Source organism: Polypterus senegalus, chromosome 12, assembly GCF_016835505.1.
Source record: "Polypterus senegalus isolate Bchr_013 chromosome 12, ASM1683550v1, whole genome shotgun sequence".
In the NCBI taxonomy this organism is placed as follows: domain Eukaryota; kingdom Metazoa; phylum Chordata; class Cladistia; order Polypteriformes; family Polypteridae; genus Polypterus; species Polypterus senegalus.
Window position 1 is genome coordinate 101249333 of NC_053165.1, and position 18026 is coordinate 101267358.

The following is an 18026-nucleotide window of genomic DNA, read 5'->3' on the forward strand; positions in this document are numbered from 1 at the left end:
TCTACAGAAATAGAAATGGGGACATGTCCCAGAATTTCTTTCATGCACCTCTCACTTTTGCTGTCACTGCTGTGCCTGAATATCCAACTGCACTCAACATGTCACCAAAGTAGTAGAATCTCTGTACTTTGTCTAACACAACTACATTGCTGATATCTAAATTTATGTTTAGCGTACTACATTACACATTTTCTTGAAACAGAGGTCACACTTGTCGCCAACAGACTACCGTTTACACCATTATATCTTTGATGCAACCACTTCCAACAACCATGGCATTGGATTCAGTTTCTCCCAACACCTTTAACAATACCACACAGCAATTCATAAGTTGTAACTCTGTTGAAGTGTACATGATAGTATGATAGAAAGGTATGGGAGCAGAAAATACAACTACCCTGGATCAAACTATGTTGTTGTTATTAGAAAAATAAAAATATAGTGTGTTCATTTTTTGTTTATACTGAATTTTCAAATTTGAGTACATGAATGAATGATCTTTTCAGACCAACGTTAAACATACATTAATGGCACAGGGCTAAATGCAGTTGTGATTTGTTTTTACATTTTTCATTTCAAACAATTTTCCTAATTTTCACATTTATTTTTGCCTATGATCTATATATTCCTAGGTTACACTTTGCGCCAACTGGCATGCCCTGTGGATAGTAGCTTGGACAGTTCTTGTGACTGTGCAAGTAGTGTGATATCAAGAAAATTGTGTTGACATTTAAGAATATAACACATTTAAAGATGTGCTAACATAATAGCAGCAGAATTATTTTTTTTAGCCTTAAGTCAGTTTAGTTAGCTTTGCATACATTTCATAATTCCTTAAGCTGTGGCACTCCTCTCCTATATAATGTTTTTTTCAGGTACAGTTTTATTTCTATAATATCCATTTTGTTTTACCTGTAGACAGGTAAGACCCTAAGTAAAGTTTAAAATGCCATTCCCTTTTTGTCCTACATCGTTCCCTGTAGGTACTAGCTGATGATTATTCTCAGCTACTGTACGTTGCAAAGACAGCAATGTACAAAAAAAATTTTCAGGATTAAAAGCCATCTTTGCTTTCGTATGTAGATCAGTTTGAGAATGGGAATTAGTTTGGGCTGAATTCCACATTCATATATTAATTTACAGATTGAATTCCATTCTCTGGGAAATGGGATCTGTCTTATGTTTGGTATGTGAAGTATTGAGCATTCTCTTTTGTGTTTTGTCCAGATGCTGAATATATATTCAATACTTAAATTTGACAATATGGATGGAGGTGTTTGGAAGCAGGGATTTGATATCACTTATAATACTAATGAATGGGACAATGAACCACTGCAGATTTTTGTTTTGCCACACTCCCACAATGATCCAGGTGAGTAAATAGTATTGTAGAGAACATGTCTGCCGGAATTTAATGTTGTATGGCATTTACTATGTTAAGGTTGATTTCTAGAGATTCCTGGCAGATAATCTCACTATGACTAAAACGTTTTAAACCTTTTAGTCTTAAGAATTGATTTATCGGAGTTATAATATCGTCTTCTATTAAGTTTTTGGGCTTATTTTTTATAAGGGTAAATAAGGAAAGGAATGCTTCATACCCTTAAAATATTTTTTGGGTTTTACAGTAGTATTTGGTGTATGGCTGAAATGGCATATCAATCCATGCACACTCAATCACTTTCTGCTACTGGGTTAATTTAGAGTCACTTTTAACCTAAAGCACAAAACTTTATGTGGAACTAACAAGAGCAATCTTCCAGACATGCATGCATAATCCATAAAGGCAACAGGACTCCTAATCTGTGAAGCAGCTATATAAACCACTGTACAACAATGTTGTCCAACCTAACAAAGCTACCATCCAACCAGTTATAACCAGAAAAGAGCAGGTAATGAAAATATATATTTTCTGGAGGCCAAAGGTTTATGTGTCAGGAAACCACTTAGGATGGAATTCTAGTCCATTTATAAGCTAACATAGACAGACTTACACTAAAGAATTGTAGGGATGGGAAACGACTGAATAGCATGCTTTTGACTATAGTAGAAACAACGTGTTTATATTTGAACCCCATGCATACATTTGGTGTAATGCACATTAACACCACACAGAAAAAGACCACAATCTAGAATGAGGCTTTAATAAGAGTATTCATAATGTGCTGGTTTACTTGCTGTAGAAACCCTTTATAGATCATTTCATAGTTTATAGTTTGTACGATATTGTGTGCAGGGGTTTAAACCCTTATGATAAGACGTAATCCAATAGGTATCTTCAGCAAAAATGATCAGAAGGACTTAACTTTGTGCATGAAGCATCAACTGACCCCAAGTGTTCACAACCCTAATGGGATTAAAGGGGTCAAAGCTACTAATTTTCACAGAACGTCAAAAAATGGGGTTTGGTAATAGAGACATATGGAGTGTTGTTTTATGCTATTTTGAGGTTGCTTGTCATGAATATAATTTTTTTGATGTTTGATTTTTTTTTCCCCGGTGGTCCCAACCCTGTAAGAGCCAGGTTAAAAACGACCAATTTCAAATAAGCATATAGGGTATCATTTTAGACTGTTTCAAGGTCAGTGATTATGAACATGATTTGTGGTCCTATACTTTTGATCTAACCCTCTGTGGACCTCTTCAGGTGGTGAAAAATGAGAGTTCTATTACAATTGAGAATATTTAGACTTTAAACATTTACATTGAAGCACACATTTTAATAGTTTAAATATTCCATGTAATATTTATTGTTTATGTACTTCTACCTCATGAAATAAATAATTTATTTGTTTATTATTTTTTTCTGAAGAAGTAGGATTGTACACAATCGAGCAAATAAAATTTTTAGAACTTACGCAACATACTTCAAAGTCAATCAGTCTAGAAATTTGGCCATCATTACGTTTCTTATGAAAATACCAAATTAAGGGAGCTTAAATATAAGTATGTTATATAGTAAATGTGGCTTCCAAGGGAAAATGCATATTTTAACATGTGAATATGGTCATCTACCTTGATTTATAATTTGTTAGTACTCCTTTTTTTAAAGGAACAATAGCAATCAATATTTATTATTATTGAGTTTTAAATAGTTGCATCTTTTCCCTGATCAAAATGTAAAAAAGTTCTTTTAATAATACAAACACTTCATAACTTTTGTGGGCTGTCTCATGAAGGTCTAGTATTTAATCTTCCATAAGAGTATTTCTTCATTAATGAGTAAGTTGGTAATTTTGAAATATACAGTAAATATTATATACTATACTTTGATGCTTTTTGTTGCTCCAAAATGTCAAACTTTACTGTTTATTTGAAAGGCTGGGTAAAAACATTTGATAAGTACTACTTGGACCAGACACAGCACATCTTCAATAACATGGTGGTGAAACTAGCAGAAGATCCACGTCGCAAGTTCATCTGGTCTGAGATATCTTTCTTTGCTAAGTGGTGGGAGAGTGTTGATTCAAAAAAACAAGAGGCCATGCGCAAGTAAGTGCTAATGAAGTGTTTGTATTTAATTTAATTAAATTTAAGTTAATTGTAAGTGATGAGGGCGGCACGGTGGCGCAGTGGTAGCGCTGCTGCCTCGCAGTTAGGAGACCCGAGTTCACTTCCCGGGTCCTCCCTGCGTGGAGTTTGCATGTTCTCCCCATGTCTGTGTGGGTTTTCTCCGGGCGCTCCAGTTTCCTCCCACGGTCCTAAGACATGCAGGTTAGGTGGATTGGCGATTCTAAATTGGCCCTAGTGTGTACTTGGTGTGTGGGTGTGTTTGTGTGTGTGTCCTGCGGTGGGTTGGTTCCTGCCTTGTGCCCTGTGTTGGCTGGGATTGGCTCCAGCAGACCCCCGTGACCCTATTCGGATTCAGCGGGTTAGATGATGGATGGATGTAAGTGGTGATGGTTAAACAGTTAAGATGACCTCTGGTTTTGAAGTTAAACCAATCTTCACAAGAGTGTTGTGAAATACATTTTTGTTGATAAAAGAAATATTAGCTTTGCGCCTGCCAAATCTTTTTTGTTTCTTTTAGTTCTGTGTTAAAATATCTTATCAGATTAGATGGTAAAAGTCTTAAAAGGCAGAAGTTGTTTCTGCATTGGGATAAACTGACAAATCAACTTGAAAACAAAAGTATGTGCTCATTGTTAATCTCTTCCATTAGGTTAATCCTAGGGGGCCAATTGGAGATGGTTACTGGAGGCTGGGTAATGACTGATGAAGCAAATGCACATTACTTTGCAATGATCGATCAACTGATTGAAGGACACCAGTGGCTTAAGAAAAACATTGGTAAATATAGTTATTTTTTTCTATACGTAAAATGAAGGCATTTTTTCTGTTTTTCTGTGCCCATTTGTTAAGCCTGTGCACACAATATCATCCATCATACAAACTCACCTTTGACATTAAGAAAATGTTGGTGAGAATGGTTAAACAAGATTATCCTTTCATTATCAAACCTGCTAAATCTAGTTTCAAAAGATCCTAATGCATTTCTTAAACATTCATTCTTGCTGTGTATTGATGAAGTTCTTAAAATTGTAATTAAAGGGGTAGATTTAATGATTCAGACATCTTCATTGAACTATGTGTTTAACATGGTGGGGAAAATTATGACTTAACAACTTCATTAAAGACCAAAGACCAAATTTTCTGGAGATGTTCATGACATAAGCTAGCTTTAGTAAAAACAATTGACCAATTTTAAAATTTAGATTTTTTCGCTATTCAGTTTTTAATATTATAATAACTCATAACATAGTAGCGTTTCATTTTGGGGATAGCATACTATTTACGCAAAATACAGAGCTGGAGAAGAGCTTTAAAACAATATGGGAATCTTTTCTGTACAACTTATATTTAGGGAGATACAGCCAGTCAAAATCATAATCCCTTCCAATATTGTTCAAACGTTGTTAGCTTAAATCTCCCTTAATATTGATCCAAGATTTGTGCAATGTAAAAACCAAAAAGTCCAAAAGTGTGATGATTTGACATGGAATTACCCAAATGAACGTTTCATATTTTCTATGTTATTTTCTCAATAGTCTGCACAGTTGTGGATATTATTGATAACATGAATAATATTTCCATAATTCACTTTATAAATGCCTATAACATTTTTAAAAGTTTATGGTATACCTACATTAAACAATTTCATTTTCTTTTTACAGCTAAAAATGGTTGGTCTTAAATTTTCAGTTTATTAGACAGTTTATTATTTTAGGAAAATACGAGAAATGTAATTGTATCAAATGTATTAATGTCCACAAATATAATATAAGACGATGCTCTGATTGCTCCTGCTGTCTGTGCTGTTGTTCAGTTTTAGTTGTTATACTTCAAGAATGGTATTTTACACTGTAATCCAGTGAAACGTTTTAGTTAGGCCATAATGAACACCATCCACAATTACAATGTCAGCAACACAGTTTAGTGCAGACAGCCCAAATTACGGGAAAAAGGAAGTAATGGTTTGATGTTATAGTTTCATGATAATAATAATAATAATAATAATAATAATAAAAATTAATTTTATTTATGTTGCACTTCATATTTTAGAAATCTCAAAGTGCTACAGAGTAAAAACAAAAATAATAAAAAAAGAAAATCTATGTATACGTTAACAAAATATCTTTCTAAAAAGATGAGTTTTTTGATTCCGTTTAAAAACATCAGTCGACTGTGGGGCTCTCAGGTAGTCAGGAGGGCGCCCGCAGTCTCGCTCCACAGATGAAAAAGCCCTATCACCCATACTGTGAAGCTTGGTTGTAGGGACTTGGAGAGTGTTAGTGTGTACAGAGCGGAGAGTGCGTGAGGAGGTATGAGGGGTAAGGTGTTCCTGTAAGTAAAGGGAGGCATGTCCATAGATGCACTGATGGGTGAGGAGAACGACCTTGAACTCAATTCTGAGTGGAACAGGGAGCCAGTGAAGGGTTTTCAGGATTGGGGTGATATGGTCATGCTTTCGCACCCTCATCAGGATCCTGGCTGCGCAATTCTGAATATACTGGAGTCTCTGAATACTCTTGCCAGGAATCCCGATGAGGAGCGCATTACAGTAATCTAGCCTGGAGGAGACAAAGGCATGGACGAGCTTCTTCTCTGCATCTTCCAGGGTGAGAGTTGGTCGGAGTTTAGCGATATTCTTGAGGTGGTAGAAGAAAGACTTACAGAGGTGTTTGATGTGGGCGTCAAAGGTGAGTTGAGGGTCCATTTTAACACCCAAATTGGTGACAGATGTGGAAAGGGGAATGTTTTGTCCAGCGAAAGTGATACTGGTGATGGTAGAAGAGCGGAGATGGTGTGATGTGCCAACTAAGATGGCTTCTGTTTTGGATCTGTTTAGCTGAAGAAAATTGAGCCTCATCCACGCCTCTATCTCCTCCAGGCAGGTAGTCAATGTAGATATTGGCAGAGGAGCAGTAGAGGAGGTGGGGGTAGTCCTCAGGTACAGCTGAGTATGTAGATGGTAAAAAGGATGGGGCCTAGCACAGAGCCCTGTGGGACACCGCAGGTGACATTGTGGGTATGAGATTTTGCGCTGCCCAGGGCGACATGCTCAGTTCTGCCGGTCAGGTAAGATGTGAACCAATTGTGAACATTTCCAGAGAGTCCAATGGTGTATTTCAGGTGGTGAAGGAGAATGTTGTGGTCGATTGTGTCAAAAGCAGCTGTCAGGTCATGATATTAGTATAGTTTTCAAAAAAAAATCTGGAAGAACATATTTATTAATGACATAGGTCTTTTACTCTGGAAGTGTCTTGTTGGAATGTGGAATATGCATTCTTTTGTGTTGAAGAGCACAGTAAATGGTACTCTGGATGACCCTTTCATCTTCTTGGAGTAAGTTGTTCCAGTTACTTGAGTTTGCCTTTCTCTTAAACGCTTAAATAATTATGCTGTGGAAAAGAGGATGGTGTCAAAATTGAATGCCATCATGAAAAATTCCCTCCATGCCTTCCAGGAGGTGCTCTCTTTGAACACTTTTAGCCATAGGCTCCTTCCACCACAGTGCACTAAGAATAAGAAGCGCCTCTAGGGTTCTTTTCTGCCCATTGCTATTTGACAATTCAAAGCTTCCTCTTGATGTACTCATTAAGTTCATTTTGAAATATCTGCACAATATTCATTTATTTATTTTAATTTATTTACCAGTTGATTGATTTGCTGTATAATTAGTCCTCTGAGTTTGTGACCTTGTTTTCTGTATTCCTGCTGCTGTATGCATCTGAATTTCTCCTTGGGATTAGTAACGTTTATCTATTCTAATCTAAGATAGAATATGGCTTTTAGAGTCTTCAAATATTTTCTATTCCTAAAAGGCACATATACAGTAATATGAATTGCATATTTTCTTCTCTGAACATCATGATTATTGAAGTAACCAAGCAGTGGCTTAGATTTGGCTGCTTCCTTTGTCCAGCTTCTCTCATTTTCATGCCATGATCAAGAACATGGTCGTGATTGTTGCATGTATCTCAATCTGTAAAATGTTGTCTTCTTGTTCCTCTTTCTTGACCTTCTCTCATCCTTACTGTTCCTCTGATTATTGCTTGATACTATTAATGTCCATCTCTCCAGACATTCTAAAAAAACGTACCGAGTCCTTTTATGTATGTATATATTCAAACTGTATTACTGTTTTCATATTGGTAGATTACACATCTAAAACTATGTGTGAACAATTAAGCTTGCTAGTACTGTATATTTAAACCATGTTACCCATATTGTATGTTTGCATCATTGTAGTGGCTGCAGTTTTATGTATTAAATTGCAGTGCTTTGTGTATGACATTATAAAGTTTATTGTATTTGTGCTTGCAATTATTCAGAGAGTTTAGGAGATCTGCAATTTTTGTGTATCAGGTAATGATTACCAAAGGAGTTTGAAGGAAAGTTATGGGGAATTGTGCATCTATTCTATTTGGTGTCAGTGCTAAATTTACAAGTAACACAAAACAATTTCTTGTAATGTACTGGTACCCTGTTTGGCCATGGGTCCTTTTAATTGAATTAAGTGTGTACTTAAAATAGATGGATTAATATCAGCTCTGCAGTTGCATTTTACTTGGGAAAAATTGTGATAGCATTCCTCAACTACTGTCTACATGGATTTGTTGGATATTCCAAATTTACTTTAATAGTTTGCAGCATCGGTAGCAGGGTAATGTAGTGGTTAACATTTCTGCCTCAAATCTCAACAGATTTCAGTTTATTTTTGTGTCTGTACATCCCGTGTCCATTTTGATTTTCTTCTCATACTCTGTTTATCTTAACACTCCAAAGACATAAATGTTAGACTAATTGCCAATTCTAAATTGGCCCCTGCACATCTGGGTTTTGGTGTATAGTGCTGCTGGGATTAGATTCGAATTTATCAAAAACCTATTATGATATAAGCAAGTTCAGTAAGTGGATAGATGGAATATATATTATTAGTGAATCCAATATTTTATTACATTGAGCTTGCTTCTTTGTATGATTTGTTTTAGATATTTTTGAAGCACAGATTGTAAACAAGTGTGCCACAGATTTTTCCAACTGTCCAAAATAATTGATATTTCTGGTATCTGTGATTTAAAGTGTTAAATTTCTGGTCATTAACTTTCTTTTTTCTTTTCTTGTATTTCAGGTGTAACCCCCCGTTCTGGTTGGGCAGTTGATCCGTTTGGACACAGTCCCACAATGGCTTATCTGCTTAAGAAGTCCAAATTTACCAGCATGTTAATCCAGAGGGTCCATTATTCTGTGAAAAAGCATTTCTCTGCTACTCATAGCCTGGAGTTCATGTGGCGGCAGGCCTGGGGTATCTAGATCATTTAAATTCTTAGCTTGTTTAAACTCAGACTAGGTATTTGTTAAAGAACATTTCACTACATTCAAAATTTCAGATACCATGATTATCAGCCATTTTTAAAATTATTTTGCAAACCTCTTGATCAAGTTATCAAATGTTAAGACACTGTAAGTGTAATGTCAGTTACAACACAATATCTTCAGAGCCAAGTTATTCTTCTCTTTTAGCCTTATGCCAGAGATTCTTAAACTTTATTTTCTCGTGACCCAATCATGCCCTTCCTATTTTCATTCCATGATGATTGTCAGATTGGGTTTGGGACAGGGGGAGTGTTTTGGAGGGAAATCATTTGCTCTTGGATAATCACTGCCATGGGAGGCCTTTGAGAATCATTACTGATTGTCATAGCGGAGCTTAATTAACCTGCGGATCTTTAAATTTGATCATATGGGATGACTAAATTATATATTGTTATGTGACTTTGCACAAATATATTGCAACAGCAAGTGGATTTCCACCTCTATTTTGCCAGAGATGGGTTAAAAGCATTAGTGCAGCAGCAACAGCCTGAAAGATACATAGCAAAGTTTTACTACTTCCCCCTAAAAACATCTTTATAATGACACAAAATAAATAATCAGTAATATATTTTTTAATTTAAAAATAGTAAGGTGAAACCCACCCAAAATAAGCTACTAAAGCACATGCTTTTATATTTTACTATGTTAAAAGTGTATCCAGCTTATAAAAAGTTATTATAATTGTCTATAATAAAATGTGTCCATCTTTCGGGAAAATTAAAATGTCAATTTGATTAGCTTTTGAGAAATTCATACTTACATCATGCTCAAAAATTGAAATATTTTAGTTTATTATTGTTTAGCACTTATTTTTGGGGGAGAAAGTGGTTGAAATTTAATTACACGAGTATGAGAAATGTATATTGGATTGGATTAAAGCAATCTACTAAATAATAAAACGCTAATGTGTGTGTGTGTGTGTGTGTGTGTGTGTGTGTTCGTTCCCTTAGAACAATCTGGTCAATTTGGCCTTGGTGTGATTAGTCAGTTTGGCTTTGGTGACATGATTCATAGACGAAGTGCAAGAGTGACACACATAAGATTTTACTTCAAACTTTGAAGTTCAAAGACCTGAAGCATAAATGTGGACAGGAGGTGAGAAAGGTGCCTGGAAATGATAGAGTCTGAGAAGCTGGCTTTACGGGAACGCACTTGGCACTTGAGTCAGAAAAAGTTCAGATACATGGAGTATTCAGAAGAAACTTGCTGAAAATATGTTTTAAATGGATATATATATATATTTTTTTTACCCCTCTTTGAAAAGTAACGTGACTAGTACAATGTAATTTTCAACATTTTAGTGTATATTGATAGTGAAGACTGAATTTTGATTTATTTTTAGTTTAGAATCTCTGGGATGTTATTGCAGGTGCTTTCGGGCAAAGCTCAGTGTAATACAGTTAATTTTGTGCAGTGTACAATTTTTATCTGAACTTTGATTATCCAAAATACTGTAAAACCTTGATTATCTGTCAGTCACCATTAACTGTCAGGCCTATATATATATATATATATATATATATATATATATATATATATATATATATATATATATATAATGCACACACCGGCATCTATCTATAACTATTGCAGCATAATATGCTGCAAGTTTTGCACATTAGAACAACTCTCCATTCTGCTAGCACATAGTGTTTTTCCCCAGCAGCACATGTCATGCCACATTTTGAATTCACAGTGTTGGTTACATACCTTCGTCTTTAATAGCGTTTCATAACTTTTCTCATTTGTTATCGTTAAACTACAATACATTGTTATGGCCGATAAACATATGCGTGTGGCATAGGAATTGCCACCAAAAATTGAAATTGTTTAACGTTTACAAAACGATAAAAGCACTTCAAATATTACTTCAATTTATGGAGTAGGAAGAACAACAGTGAACAATATAAAGCGTGATGCCAGCAAAATTAAATAACATGTTAAAAATGGAAACCAGTAGTGTTCATATTAATGTCAATGTTAATTTGTTAATATATTGTGATGTGCAGGCAACTTGTGATGAGCTTGCAGGAACAGAAAGACTGGAATGCCATGTAAGTGATAGGATTGGGTGAAGGGCTTCTGTTCTGTAAGGGACAGACATGCCAGTTAGGAGATGAGTGTCTGGAGAAGTTAAGAGAAAAATGAAGGTGCGGCGGAAGGAACTTTTGAGTAGGGAGTCAGGAGAGGTGTCATCCTGTAATCCAGATAACAAAGACTCCAAGTAAAAAGTAGAAAACTCCACTACCTCTGAGTTGTATTTGCTTATTACGCTGGTCATTACAATATTATATAAATTAGTTAATTTTGTTAATATCGTTTTTTTTTTTTTATAAATAAATATGACTATTAGGCAAAACTAATCTACTGCATATCATTTTTAAAGTAGCTGATCTGTTATCCATCATGACCTCAGTCCCAACCCCTGACTGGTTTTACTGTATATCTGAATCTGAATTTTTAAAAAATGTCATCAAGCACCTGCTACACTAGGTTGTATGTTCTGGAAATGTCCTACACTCAGTTTAGGGTAAAAGAGATTTGTTTATTTCTTGAGCACTTTTGGATTCAAAACAAATCTAAAATCTGTAATAGCATTATTCAGAGTTTCCCCTCAAGATAAAAAAAAACACTAAAGAAACATCCTGATGATATTCAGCACCTTTAGCATCAAACCGCTTTGTCACTTCTCAGGGCTTCTTAATAAGCATAATGACTGTGTCAACAGAAATGGACTCAGTCCCAATAAATGGTTTTGGCCTTGCCACCTTGACAGAGGGTTTTTTCATCATGTTTAGGAGTTGCTCTGAGTAATACTCCATGTCTCAACAATGTCTTCTGTTTTTTTTTAAAAAGGCTTCACCAAGCTCTTCCTATGTCAGTACCACTCAGTCATTTCTGGAGACCCTCCTTCTAGTATTGTACAGAAAGCATCTTTTTTAAACTTCACGTTTCCTCACCACTGGTGTCCACCTTCATATGTAACTGTTGCCATCACAGTTACAGAACAGCTTTTGGATGTGCTCCTAGGTGCTTTCACTATTAAGGCCTTGAACAGAGTGTGTTATAATTATTCTACTTAAGCAAGCACTGTTGAGAATCTGACTCTATCATTGTCACAATTTATGTGGCGACTGTGGCAAAACAAACAAGTTTTGCCCCGCCTCCCAGCACAACTCTTTATAATACCAGAAGTATACCAGTTAAGCAATCTCTTGCTTGTATGATGTATAGTGCAGTAACACTTATGTAAGAGTATGCTTAAAGGAATACCCTACATTTATTTGGTTAAACAACTTGTTTCCCAATCCTGTTTTTCTGAGAAGTGAAAGACTAAAAACTACATGTGTGCCCTTTTTCCACCATCTAGCTGAACGATGCTTAAACTACTTATTCTTATATGGTGCTTAACTTGATATTGTTACAGTTTTTCACTTCACTTTGCATTACTGGCGGTGAACACACCAACTTTCAATCGTAATTGTTTCAGTTTACAAATATCTGGAGAAATCTCCCTCTGTGGTAGTGAGTCACTGATTGTCGTTCAGTTGGCAGCGCTGTAGTTTACAATATAACAGGCTAACTTGAGGTGATGTGAAGTACCAGAATTACTATTAATCTTAGTTAAGTCCAAACACAGTGAATCATAAAAGTTAAAATCTGCTTCCTCCTCAATTTAAAATAAGGTTTGTGTCACTTGACTTTATAGCAGCTCCACAGTCAAACTGGTTTTGATCAGTGTTTGTTTTTTAATGCATGATGCTTAAAATATATACAGTATACAGTTTTTTTCTGATATAAATTTATTTATTTAAAGAATGAACCTTTAAGCAGTATGTGTCCATCATATTGATAGTAAGGAGTGATATCTAAAGATCATTGAATCAACAAGCATGCATATTTAGATCATTATTATTTAAAATTGAAGGGGAAAATTATAGACAGACAGATGAGGCAAATCATTTCTATTACAAACAGGGTAGATAAAATGTTAAAATTGCAATTTCTTAGTTTGTATTTGGATTACACCACAAAAGGTTTGTGGTATGGGCCAAATGAGAGGCATACTTCTGAAATGCCAATGTGGACTGATCCCTGGAAATCTACTTTGTTACTATAAGCCAGGTTTCATTAAATAGGTTTTTTTTTTTTTTGTTCTTTATTTCGACATATATCATTTCTTGTATTAGGAATTTGTTAGTTTTCACATACCCCTTGGGTCAGAGCGCAGGGTCAGCCATTGTACAGCGCCCCTGGAGCAATTGAAGGTTAAGGCCCAGCAGAGTAGGATCTCTTTTGGCAGTGACGGGGATTCGAACCGGCAACCTTCTGGATACCAGCACAGATCCTTAGCCTCAGAGCCACCACTCCACCAAGTTTGGGAGGCTGTTAATTTTTTATGACTCACTTTTATATTCTTTAGTAACCATTTTACTCATTTTGCTTGAATTTGGTCTTAAATTTCATTGCAGTAGTGCTTATTAGTTTATTGTTGCTTATAGTGTGACAATATTTTGTATGAGGTGCACTATAGAATTGCTGTGGGTGCTGTGTTGTGTCTTTCTGTTTGTGCATCTACTTATTAATGTGGTGTACTCTTTTATTACGTAATTACTTTTAATGGAGCCTTGTTTCCAGATATTGCATGTCAGTAGGGGTGGGAGTGCTGGCCTTTTCCAATAAAATAGAAGCATGTCATTTTGAAAATAACTACAAAAAAGATGTAGTGGCCCCTGGGATTTGGCTGGTGTTTCAGAGTTCAGTACAACTTTCACTATTATACTTATTCATTCCAGACCTACAGTGTCATTGGCTGGCAAACAGATGTAGTCTATGTAATATATGAGATAATTTTTTTATATTTCTACACACACTGACTTTCTTTTACAATTTGTTTTCAGCTCCTGACTCTAGTACAGATATATTCTGCCACATGATGCCATTTTACAGCTATGATATACCCCATACATGTGGACCAGATCCTAAGGTGTGTTGTCAGTTTGATTTTAAAAGGCTTCCCGGTGGTAGAGTAAACTGTCCCTGGAAGATCCCTCCACGAGCTGTCACAGATCTCAATGTTGCAGAGAGGTAAGGACTGCAGAAGGAATAATGCAGTTTACCATGTTCTTAATATTCCATACTGTAAGGAAACCAGGGTTTGTGTCCCGGATCCTCACTGTGCTGAGTTTACTTGTTCTCCCCGTGTTTGCTTGGGTTTCCTCTGGATGCCCCAGCTTCCTTCCACAGTCAAAAGATATGTAGGTTAGGTGGATTGGTGGCTCTAAATTGGCCCCAGTAGGTGTGTTTTGTGTGTCAGTGTGCTCACTTGCAATGGGCTGGCACCCTGTTGAGGGGATTGTTCCTGTCTTGTGCCTAGTGCTTTCTGGGATAAGCTCAGGTCCCTACCACCCTGCTTAAGATTAAGTGAATTTTGGAAATGTTGTAGTATGCTATATCCTTAATATGGGGAATGTGTAAAGATAGGTGAAGTTCATGTCACAGATAGAACTGGCCTCTTGGTTTTTTCAAAGCTTTTTTTAAACAGGTATAATCTTTACAGAATTCTCCGCTCTCACACTAAGGACCTGAGGGTTTAGTAGCAGCAAGGAATTGTTTCAATTTAGACCAATTTTACTGTTCCATAGGCAAAGGGAAGTAAGAAATTTAGCAGCATTTGACCAAATGATTGATTTATTTTTGTTTCTGAAAGTTACTGTATTAAGATAATTTTTCCTTCATTTCCCCCCATACCAGAGCAAACCTACTCCTTGATCAGTACAGGAAAAAATCGAAACTGTTCCGTAGTAAAGTTTTGCTGGTTCCACTAGGAGATGACTTTCGGTATGATAAAGCACAAGAGTGGGACCAGCAGTACCTGAATTATCAAAAGCTTTTTGACTACATGAATTCTCACCCTGAGATGCATGTGCAGGTAAGACGGGAACATATTATAATGATCTTAGCAGTAACTTTTCATGTTCATTTGTGCTTGTCTTCATTACCTATAGAATGTTATTGTATAACGTGTTAAGACAACTAAGACTTTTTGGACAAATTGTAATATGCATTCAGTATGTGATTAATCCCGTCTAGTATCCACTTACTGAGCAAGTTATCAAGAACACCTGAACACCTGCTTATCCATGCAGTTATCTAATCAGCCAATCATATGGCAGCGGCATAATGCATAAAATCATACAGAAATTGGTCAGAAGCTTCAGTGAATGTTTACATCAGAAAACAAGAATGGCGAAAATTTTGATCTCTGTGATTTCAACCATGACATAATTGTTGGTGCCAGACAGGCTGGTTTGACTATTCCTGTAACTGCTGATCTCCTGGGATAATTACACAGTACAGTCTGAAGAGTTTAGTCAGAATGGTACGATAAACAAAAAACATCAGTGAGTGGCAGTTCTGTAAATGGAAATGCCTCGTTGATGAAAATGTGAGAGGAGAATGGCCAGACTGGTTTGAGCTGACATTGTGGAATTAAGTTAATTATCAGTTTTGCCTTTGGCAATGCCGGTAATTAGCTAAATAACCTGGTAAGGCTCCCACTTTATTTTCCATAACTTTCTCTGTAGGCGGGGTGTCCAGCTGTAACCCTTGCAATAGACGCAAACTTGTTTTAAGAAGCAGAATAATGCAATTTGTTGATAAACTGAAGGGTTATAGAAATTTGATAACTGCATATGCTGCATATTGACATAGAAGACAGGACACAAGACAGATGAAACAAACATAACACAGAAGAGAGTTTAAGGGTTATGTCCAATGATGTGTGTAGTTATTTGTTGTTGCTGCTTGTGGTTCATGCCAAGAAATCTAGTACGGTCTTTGGCTTTTCTTATTTGGTCCATTGTCAGTAGTGTACTATGATGCTGCCTTTCTGATCTTGTTGATAATTTTATGCGGGGACGTTTCCAGTTTGGTGCGAAGATGATTCTAGAGGTGATTTTCTATGTGATAAACTTAAGTTATAGCGTAATGAAAATTGCATAATTAGATCTTTGCTGTGTCCTCTGCATCCTTTTAGGGAACAGCATTACTGTTTGAGGCACAAGAGTGTAGGCGCTGAAGTTCACTTCTTGGAAGTAATGGCTGCTTCTTAGACTTGTCAAAGTGCACTCAGTCACTGGCAGAGTGGCTTGTCAGCCTCCAGATTATGGAGAAAGTGCATTGTCTGCTTTTCTTTATCTCCTCAGAAATAAAACTGATCAACAGCTTTTAGGTTACAGAGAGGAAGAAGAAATGAATGAAACTTAATTTTGAAGGAATGTGTTATCTTGGGTTATAAGATCAGAGTTCACTTTAATTTGCAAAACCAGTGCCTTCTTATAAGAGCGCTATTTGGTCCATTACATTCAGGTAGGTTCTGATTGTGGTCACAAGCATAAGATGAATATCTATTTGGGTGTCTTTTTTGTCTGAACGAACCTCTGCCAAGTTGTCAGCTCAAGTCCGATTTATACCTTTGTTGTCAGATGAAGTACAGGGCTGGTATTGATATGAGCTGAAATGTAGTCATTCACTCAAAAATGCAGACTTCTGTATCCATGTTAAATCTGCTGTCTTAACAGGCTGTGTGTGCCACTACAAACCTAGCAAAATGGCAATGCAACACTTTGTCCTACAACAGAGTGGCTACAGTAACCTTGATAAGTATTCTTTACAACTGTGGTGAGCAGAAAAGCATCTTAGAATGACAAAAAGTCCAATCTTGAGGAAGAAGGGTTACAACAATAGAAGACCATATCAGGTTCCTGTGGTGTTATGGGTCCACAGCTCGCTGAGCAAAGGCCATTTTTTAAAATACGCGGCGGCTTAGTGAGGGGGCGTGGTGGCCATAGCATGCCACGGGACGATCTGCGGTGTGGGCGTTTCTTACCTAGTGCACAGGTGAGGAACTGCCCACATCCGTGATTGTTCCTGTGGCTAATGTGCTGCAGCTGCTGTGGTCCCTCACTGTATAAAAGAAGCACGAGTCGGTTGGAAGTGGGGACAGAAAGATCAGAAAGAAGGAGAAAAAAGGAAACGAAAAGGACGGAGGTTACAGGGAGCGAGGGAGCAAGTCGGTGCAAGAGAGAGAGGGAGAGAGAGACACACGGAGCGTGTGGGCGAGCGAACGAGCGCTCGTGTGCAGCTGCGAGGAAGTCTGGGTGTTAGGCCGACACCCAGGAGTTGAAGTTGAAGTCGCTCCCACTGAGCGATCAGGTAGCGGGAGTGACCAGGGAAAGGCGACTAGCCGCGGAAGACCGGAAAGGCAGCGGGAGTCGGGAGGCTTGGTGGTGGATTCCCCAACGTGTCCGTCTTGGCCGTTGGGTGTGGACCAAGTCTCGGGACTGGGATGAGTGCCAGACCAAAGCCAGGGATCAGGAGGTCTCCAGACATGTGTGGATGGAAGTAGGAGGAAAGGGCAGCTGCAGAGAGAGCGTCTCACTTTTGCGTACGGGAGAAGCTGGTGAGATGCTAGCATAGAAAAGCACCAGGCTTGTCATTTGTTTTTAGAAGACTGCTTCCAGCGTCATTTGAACCCTGTTGATTTTAAAGGATTGTTTGTTCTATTGTTTTTACCTTCATGTTTTTCTTATGGATTATCTTTTGAACAGTTTTGATGAGCTGCACTTTGTGAATACATTGTCTTTATTTTGATCTTTTAAATAAAAGCACTTTTGCACATTTGTACCATCCCCGTGCTATGTTGTTGCCTCTACTGTCTAGCTCATCTTGGTGACATTATCGATGGTGTTGGGTTCATGGGCTCCCGAACAGCGATGGGAGCATGCAGCAGAACCCATATCGTCACAGTTCCGCTCCTGTCAGTGAAGAACAGAAAGCCCAGGGTACAGTGGGCACAGGCTCCCCAAAGCCAGACAGCTGAAGACTAGAAAAATGTTGCATGGTTTCATGAATTTTAGTTTCTCATGAGGCACACAGATGACATATGGTGCCATCAGCATGAATCCATGTACCCAGTTTGCCTTGTATCAATAGTCCAGGTTGGGTAATGATACGAGAATGTTTTCCTGGTACACTTTGGGCCCATTAATAATAATAATTAGTCATCCCTTGAATAACGTGACATATTTTAATTTTGCTAGTAGCCACTTATATTCTTTCATAGGCACAATTTACCCATCTTC

At 37.2% G+C, this 18026-nt stretch overlaps 1 protein-coding gene across 2 annotated transcripts in view; it reads left to right on the forward strand.

The window, feature by feature from the left end:
* Nucleotides 1-18026, forward strand: part of man2a2 (mannosidase, alpha, class 2A, member 2) — a 58081-nt gene that overhangs the window by 12485 nt on the left and 27570 nt on the right. For both annotated transcript variants that reach the window (XM_039773042.1, XM_039773043.1), the window contains exons 4-9: nt 1228-1372; nt 3321-3492; nt 4163-4290; nt 8636-8809; nt 13782-13968; nt 14635-14812. In XM_039773042.1, the coding sequence (XP_039628976.1) occupies nt 1228-1372; nt 3321-3492; nt 4163-4290; nt 8636-8809; nt 13782-13968; nt 14635-14812 (984 nt within the window). The remainder of the gene's footprint in view (nt 1-1227; nt 1373-3320; nt 3493-4162; nt 4291-8635; nt 8810-13781; nt 13969-14634; nt 14813-18026) is intronic.